The sequence below is a fragment of the Triticum urartu genome, chromosome 5A (genome assembly GCF_056163025.1).
Source record: "Triticum urartu cultivar PI428250 chromosome 5A, HENAU_Tu73, whole genome shotgun sequence".
Lineage (NCBI taxonomy): Eukaryota > Viridiplantae > Streptophyta > Magnoliopsida > Poales > Poaceae > Triticum > Triticum urartu.
Window position 1 is genome coordinate 612901636 of NC_141877.1, and position 8754 is coordinate 612910389.

At 47.5% G+C, this 8754-nt stretch overlaps 1 protein-coding gene across 1 annotated transcript; it reads left to right on the top strand.

The window, feature by feature from the left end:
• The first annotated feature begins 7445 nt into the window (after positions 1–7445).
• LOC125511019 (photosystem I reaction center subunit II, chloroplastic) lies at positions 7446–8395 on the top strand. The gene has a single exon (XM_048676306.2). It carries the CDS (start codon positions 7566–7568, stop codon positions 8181–8183), a length of 618 nt encoding a protein of 205 aa, XP_048532263.1. The 5' UTR covers positions 7446–7565; the 3' UTR covers positions 8184–8395.
• The last annotated feature ends 359 nt before the right edge of the window (positions 8396–8754 follow it).

Genomic DNA, 8754 nt, shown 5'->3' on the forward strand with positions numbered 1-8754 from the left:
ATCCGCATCTTTGCTACTAAGCAACACAATTTTCTCTAGGAACATATCAAAATAAACACAGGGAAGCAACAACGCGAGCTATTGATCTACAACATGATTTGCAAAATACTACCAGGACTAAGTTCATGATAAATTTAAGTTCAATTTAATCATATTACTTAAGAACTCCCACTTAGATAGACATCCCTCTAATCCTCTAAGTGATCACGTGATCCAAATCAACTAAACCATGTCCGATCATCATGTGAGATGGAGTAGTTTCATTGGTGAACATCACTATGTTGATCATATCTACTATATGATTCACGCTCGACCTTTCGGTCTCCGTGTTCCGAGGCCATATCTGTATATGCTTGGCTCGTCAAGTATAACCTGAGTATTCCGTGTGTGCAACTGTTTTGCACCCGTTGTATTTGAACGTAGAACCTATCACACCCGATCATCACGTGGTGTCTCAGCACGAAGAACTTTCGCAACGGTGCATACTCAGGGAGAACACTTCTTGATAATTTAGTGAGAGATCATCTTATAATGCTACCGTCAATCAAAGCAAGATAAGATGCATAAAAGATAAACATCACATGCAATCAATATAAGTGATATGATATGGCCATCATCATCTTGTGCTTGTGATCTCCATCTCTGAAGCACCGTCGTGATCACCATCGTCACCAGCGTGACACCTTGATCTCCATCGTAGCATCGTTGTCGTCTCGCCAAGCTTGTGATTCTACGACTATCGCTACCGTTTAGTGATAAAGTAAAGCATTACATCGCGATTGCATTGCATACAATAAAGCGACAACCATATGGCTCCTGCCAGTTGCCGATAACTCGGTTACAAAACATGATCATCTCATACAATTAAATTCAGCATCATGTCTTGACCATATCACATCACAACATGCCCTGCAAAAACAAGTTAGACGTCCTCTACTTTGTTGTTGCAAGTTTTACGTGGCTGCTACGGGCTTAAGCAAGAACCAATCTTACCTACGCATCAAAACCACAACGATAGTTTGTCAAGTTGGTGCTGTTTTAACCTTCGCAAGGACCGGGCGTAGCCACACTCAGTTCAACTAAAGTTGGAGAAACTGTCACCCACAAGCCACCTCTGTGCAAAGCACGTCGGGAGAACCGGTCTCACGTAAGCGTACGCGTAATGTCGGTCTGGGCCGCTTCATCCAAATACCGCCGAACCAAAGTATGACATGCTGGTATGCAGTATGACTTATATCGCCCACAACTCACTTGTGTTCTACTCGTGCATATAACATGAACATATAAAACCTAGGCTCGGATGCCACTGTTGGGGAACGTAGTAATTTCAAAAAAATTCCTACGCACATGCAAGATCATGTGATGCATAGCAACGAGAGGGGAGAGTATGATCTACATACCTAGTAGATCGACAACGGAAGCGTTTGGTTGATGTAGTCGTACGTCTTCACGGCCCGACCGATCAAGCACCGAAACTACGGCACCTCCGAGTTTTAGCACACGTTTAGCTCGATGACGATCCCCGGACTCCGGTCCAGCAAAGTGTCGGGGAAGAGTTCCGTCAGCACGACGGCGTGGTGACGATCTTGATGTACTACTGCAGCAGGGCTTCGCCTAAACTCCGCTACAATATTATCGAGGACTATGGTGGCTGGGGCGCCGCACACGGCTAAGGAAAAGATCACGTGGATCAACTTGTGTGTCTCTAGGGTGCCCCTGCCTCCGTATATAAAGGACTAAAGGGGGGAGGCTGGCCGGCCAAGGAGGGCGCGCCAGGAGAGTCCTACTCCCTCTGGGAGTAGGATCCCCCCCAATCCTAGTTGGAATAGGATTCACGGAGGGGGGGAAAGAGAGAGAGGGGCCGGCCCCCTCTCCTTGTCCTATTCGGACCAAGGGAGGGGAGGGGTGCGGGGCCCATGAGGGGCTGCCTCTTCTCTTTTCCACTAAGGCCCATAATGGCCCATATAGCTCCCGGGGGTTCCGGTAACCTCCCGGTACTCCGGTAAAATCCCGATTTCACCCGGAACACTTCCGATATCCATACATAGGCTTCCAATATATCAATCTTTATGTCTCGACCATTTCGAGACTCCTCGTCATGTCCGTGATCACATCCGGGACTCCGAACAACCTTCGGTACATCAAAATGCATAAACTCATAATATAACTGTCATCGTAACCTTAAGCGTGCGGACCCTACGGGTTCGAGAACAATGTAGACATGACCGAGACACGTCTCCGGTCAATAACCAATAGCGGGACCTGGATGCCCATATTGGATCCTACATATTCTACGAAGATCTTTATCGGTCAGACCGCATAACAACATACGTCGTTCCCTTTGTCATCGGTATGTTACTTGCCCGAGATTCGATCGTCGGTATTCCAATACCTAGTTCAATCTCGTTGCCGGCAAGTCTCTTTACTCGTTCTGTAATACATCATCCCGCAACTAACTCATTAGTTGCAATGCTTGCAAGGCTTAAGTGATGTGCATTACCGAGAGGGCCCAGAGATACCTCTCCGGCAATCGGAGTGACAAAACCTAATCTCGAAATACGCCAACCGAACATGTACCTTTGGAGACACCTGTAGTACTCCTTTATAATCACCCAGTTACGTTGTGTCGCTTGGTAGCACCCAAAGTGTTCCTCCGGTAAACGGGAGTTGCATAATCTCATAGTTATAGGAACATGTATAAGTCATGAAGAAAGCAATAGCAACATACTAAACGACCGGGTGCTAAGCTAATGGAATTGGTCATGTCAATCACATCATTCTCCTAATGATGTGATCCCGTTAATCAAATAACAACTCTTTTGTTTATGGTTAGGAAACATAACCATCTTCGATTAACGAGCTAGTCAAGTAGAGGCATACTAGTGACACTTTGTTTGTCTATGTATTCACACAAGTATTATGTCCGGTTAATACAATTCTAGCATGAATAATAAACATTTATCATGATATAAGGAAATAAATAATAACTTTATTATTGCCTCTAGGGCATATTTCCTTCACTTGCTCCCGTGATCTCATAGTGAGACCGCGAGTTTGGTTACTCTCCGATAAAGCTCACGAGGTTCTTCATCTTCTTTCATTGCAAACTCATCGGCCTCATCTTGCACCACTTCATAGTTGGAGCGTTGAATGCTTGCGCTTCCTCGGTAGAGAGAGACAACACAATGCCATGCATCTTTGGACAAGGCGAAGGGACGAAGATGAGGTAGGTCTTCGGGTGGAATTGCATCTTGAATAATGAAGAGAGCATTCTCATTGAATTGATTATCCACGGCTTCTCGAGGAGTGAAGTTGCTTGGATCATGCAGATAGAAACCTTCTTCAATGATTCTCCAAAGGTTAGTGTTCACATGATTTAAATGACGTTTAAAGTGGTAAACCCAAGAATCAAAGTCCTCATTTTTCACAATCTTAGGGGGAGGACCGGCATGATTCAAATGAGTAGAAGGAACCGGTCCACCATAAACAAGTGGTGGTTCCACATGAGCAAAGATGCCGGTGCCATTTTTACCACTAGAAGAAGGAGCCTTTTCACTACTAGCTTCCCCCTTGTCGGGGATAGCATCCGTCACCTTGTCGGTGGGGTCACCCACTTTCAACGGTGCGGTGGATAGTTTAAGCCCCTCAAGAAATTTAGTAAACATGCTTTCAACCTCGGTCATCATGGAGGTTTTCAATGTCTCCAAGGCCACATTGAACTCCTCACAAGAGACCGAGGTTCCCCCATCGCCCGTAGACGAGGTTAGATTCACACCGGAGTGTCCCTCCACACCGTCTACGGCATCAACCATACTCTTTGGACGGTAAAGTCCTTAATAAAGAGACGAGGCTCTGATACCAATTGAAAGGATCGATATGGTTGACTAGAGGGGGGGGTGAATAGGCAACTACCAATTTTTGACTTTTCTTTACCAAATTAAACTTTGCATCAAAGTAGGTTGTCTAGATATGCAACTAGGTGAGCAACCTATATGATGCAATAACAACAAGCATACAAGCAAGCAAAAGAAGTAACACTAAAGAGCTTGCACAAGTAAAGGTAAGAAATAACCAAGAGTGGATCCGGTGAAGACGAGGATGTGTTACTGAAGTTCCTTCCTTTTGAGGGGAAGTACGTCTCCGTTAGAGCGGTGTGGAGGCACAATGCTCCCCAAGAAGCCACTAGGGCCATCGTTTTCTCCTCACGCCCTCACACAATGCGAGATGCCATGATTCCACTATTGGTGCCATTGAAGGCGGCAACCGAACCTTTACAAAGAAGGTTGGGGCAATCTCCACAACTTAATCGGAGGCTCCCAACAAAACCACGAAGCTTCACCACAATGGACTATGGCTCCGTGGTGATCTCAACCGTCTAGGGTGCTCAAACACCCAAGAGTAACAAGATCCGCTAGGGATGAGTGAGGGAATCGAAAATCCCTTGGTGGAAGTGTAGATCGGGGCCTTCTCAACCACTCCTGAGCAAATCAACAAGTTTGATTGGCTAGAGAGATAGATCAGGTGAAAATGGAGCTTGGAGCATTTAATGGAGCTTGAGCATTAATGGAGCTTGAGGGGGAAGAGGTGGGTCAAAGGAGAAGAAGGGGACCCCTTTTATAGTGGGGGCAACAATCCAACTGTTGCTCCACCAACCAGCCCCGCACAAGGCGGTAGTACCGCTAACGGGGGCGGTACTACCGCTGAGCCAGCGATACTGCCGCTCCAGCGAGCGGTACTGCCACGCAGAGAAGAGCAGCAGGGATCTGAACCCAGCGCGGTACTACCGCGGTGGTAAGGGCGGTACTACCTCTCCGGAACGGTACTACCGTCCCTACAACCGCAACTAGTGCCGCAAAACCCGACATGAGAAAAAGAGCCCTCGAGTCGAGGCGGTAGGAGCCAGACAGCCCAGCGGTAGTACAGCTGCGGGGTCACAGGCGGTACTACCGCTGCGGAGCGGTACTGCCGCTTGTGACCCTTCGGCGGTACTACCGCTGGTAGTGCGGTACTACCGCTGGGACACAGAAGAGAGAGAAGATCTCTCCATCGAGGCTGAGGACAAGGCGGTGGTGCCAGGCAGGCCAGCGGTAGTACTGCTGTGGAGTCACGGGCGGTACTACCGCTGCGGAGCGGTACTGCCGCTTGTGACTCCTCAACGGTACTACCGCTGGGTTGCGCGGTACTACCGCTGGAACCCAGACAGGACAAACAAAAGAGAAGAGATCTCTCCAATGAAGTGGAAGAGCTTGGAGGGTGAGAAACTGACGTGTACGTGTTGATTCCACCCATGCAATACCCCAGCGGACCCCCTCTTGATAGTACGGTGCCCTCTATGCAACTAGTCCACCAAAAGAGAAACGAAAGAGCTACACCGTCTTGAACGACACTCCGAAGGGAAGAAAACGTCTCGTGCCAAGGATGAATCTGTGAACTACTCAAAGCACATGATTAGTCCGCAAACATGTTGTCATCAATCACCAAAATTACCTCGAGAGAGATATGCCTTAACACCATTTGTGTGGTCGTTGCATGCCACTGTCAAGTTATCCGAGTAAAAACTATGTTTTTCCCTCTTTGATGATAAGAGGCTCATTGTTGAGAGCACGATTCGGAGCCCGGGATCATTTACACTCATTCATGAATAAATTCAAAGAAAATAGTAAAAATATCGAAAAAATCTGAATATTTTAAGCGTTCAATATGCTTGGGTGAGGTAGCTGAGTGCAAATTGTGTGGTCAAATAACATTCATGGAGGTCATGGCAAAAAAGATTGACTGCCAAAGAAACTTAAAGAAACACGGTGTATATTCGATTTTTTCTTCCCATGAGCTCTTGAATGTCATTTGACAACGAAAATATGCACGCTGAACCTGGAATCATCTCTGGATTACCACTCATCGTTTCAGTTCCTTTATGCCTCCCTTGTTCATAGGATAGGAATATCTAGGAAGTGAGATAACATCTATCTCAATTCCTATAGGGAAAAAGATGTCGTTTGATGCATAGGATAGGAATTTTCCACTAAGCCTAATCTAATGTTTTTTCTTTTAAATGTGAAAGATTGGTTCCTCTCCTACATATGAATAAGGATCCATTCCTACAAACAAAAGGGCTCCAAATGATATTTTTTTCCATACAAAATTCACATCCTTCACAATTCCTACGAAATTCCTATGAACCAAAGGAGGCTCCTTATTTGGTTCATAGGGTAGAAAAGTTATAGGAATAGGGAAATCAAGGAAATGAGATGACCTGTATCTCAAATCCTATGAATAGGAATGAAAAAAGATATGCCCATTTGGTTAACATCATTGGAATTTTCCCATTAAGGCTAGGCTAATATTTATTTTCCCATGTAATGTAGATGGTAGGTAGAATTCCTCCATGCAAATATGATTCTATCATACAAATCAAAAGACCCTAAAGGAATTTTTCCTATAGAATTCCTACATACCTCCAAACCAAAGGAGGGCCTTAATGTATATATATCAATGAGAGACCTATTGTTTCAAAAAAAAACTTGTGACACCGTTATATTTAGAAATGTGACACTGTTATATTCAGAAACTTGCGAACCGGGCCTAGGTCAGATGGTTAGGTCCTTTGTGGTGGAACCAGCTCACCATGGTTCAAGTCCGAGACTTGACATTGGTGCTCACATTTTTTTGGATTTATTCCAGACTTTTCGGCGATACTCGTTCAATGAGAGGAGACATTTCCGTCGACTATGGAGGCGTCTATGATGACTTCGTCAATCTCAAGATGATGTGCCTATTCACTACTCAGTCTATAGAAGGCGCTCATAGGGATAGGATGTGCATGTGTGCGTTCATATGGGTGAGTTTATATGCGTATGTATGAACGTCTGCGTCTGTACTATGTTAAAAAAGGACCCCGATAACTCCTGTACGTTATTTTTTTGACCATGAAAAAATGAACATTTTTGTAGCAATTTTAATGATACGAGAATGCAAGTTTAGTTGGTAAGCATGGTAAATCCATGCTTAGTGTATTTTTTGCCTGAAAATCACCGTGCGTGTCAACTAAACTTGCCATCCTTGCATCACTAAAATTATCATAAAAAACGTTTGTTTTGCCATAGTCAAATACCGAATGTTTGGGATTTATCGTTTCCGTAAAACGAAAATGTGGCACCGCCGGTGCATTTTTCTTGCTTCGCCCGTCGCCCCATGAACGTAAACGGAACATACGACCCGTGGACTCGTGGAGAGTGATCCGAACATCGATCGTCGCGTGGCCGCTGCATGCCATGTCATTGGCATCCGGGACCCGGCCGTGCGTCTGCTTTGCATATGTGTGTGGCGGCGGTGCGGAGACCCCGGCCGTATCAAAATCGGCACTCCCCATTGGCCGGCCTCATATCGCCATATCACCTTATCCACTCCCCTCACCCTCTCCACCCCAAGCCCCCGTACCTCTTAGCTTAGCTCTCCTGCCCATCACCCACCAGACACCACTCCATCTCCCGCGCGCGCGTGTGGCCTCCGCTCCTCTCCCCATCTCCTCTCTCGCCAAGAACCACCGAGCTTGGAGCGCCACCGCCATGGCCATGGCCACGCAAGCCTCGGCGGCGACGCGCCACCTCATCACCGCGGCCTGGTCGCCCTCCGCCAAGCCCCGCCCCGCCACCCTCGCCATGCCATCCTCCGCCCGCGGCCCGGCCCCGCTCTGCGCCGCGGCCCCGGACACCCCCGCCCCCGCCGCGCCGCCGGCGGAGCCCGCGCCCGCGGGCTTCGTGCCGCCGCAGCTGGACCCGTCCACCCCGTCCCCGATCTTCGGCGGCAGCACGGGCGGCCTGCTCCGCAAGGCCCAGGTCGAGGAGTTCTACGTCATCACCTGGACCTCCCCCAAGGAGCAGGTGTTCGAGATGCCCACCGGCGGCGCCGCCATCATGCGCGAGGGCCCCAACCTCCTCAAGCTCGCCCGCAAGGAGCAGTGCCTCGCCCTCGGCAACCGCCTCCGCTCCAAGTACAAGATCGCCTACCAGTTCTACCGCGTCTTCCCCAACGGCGAGGTGCAGTACCTCCACCCCAAGGACGGCGTCTACCCGGAGAAGGTCAACGCCGGCAGGCAGGGCGTGGGGCAGAACTTCCGCAGCATCGGCAAGAACGTCAGCCCCATCGAGGTCAAGTTCACCGGCAAGAACTCCTTCGACATCTAATCTCGTACGTCGTATATGCGTACGTGCTAGTTCATCGACCGGTAGTTATTGGCGGGTGGCGATGATGATGGACGTCCTGTAATTTTAATTGTCGAGTTTGAATGCTGGATTCGATCGGTGATAATGATGCATCAGGTTATATGTACATGGTAATTTGATGACGATACTGCTGTATGTTAACGTTGTTCATATGCATGATCGGCTTCTTTTCATGTTGATGATGAGTGGTATTTTGTTTGTTACACGCCTACACTATTTTTTTTGTCCTTTTGGCCAGAGATGAAACATACGAGTTAAACGATTCAACCTAGCACATATAAACACGGTAACCCGCAGCATGTGTGGGAAACGCCTTCTCTACGTATTGTTTTTGTGAAAGTAATTACCGAAGATAAGATTTATGCTAAACAGTTTTGCTAAAGCACATCTAGATGTGTCATAAGTATTGCACATCTAAGTCATATGTTAGGCTGGTCACAATAGAGAGGAACTTAGGAGTAACATCACACACTCCAATACAACTTTGCTTATGTGGCACATATTTAATGAAGAGAAAGGTGCTTGTGGTAAC

Coding starts and splice junctions, on each gene's coding strand:
- LOC125511019 (XM_048676306.2), top strand. CDS start 7,566: ATGGCCATGGCCACGCAAGCCTCGGCGGCGACGCGCCACCTCATCACC.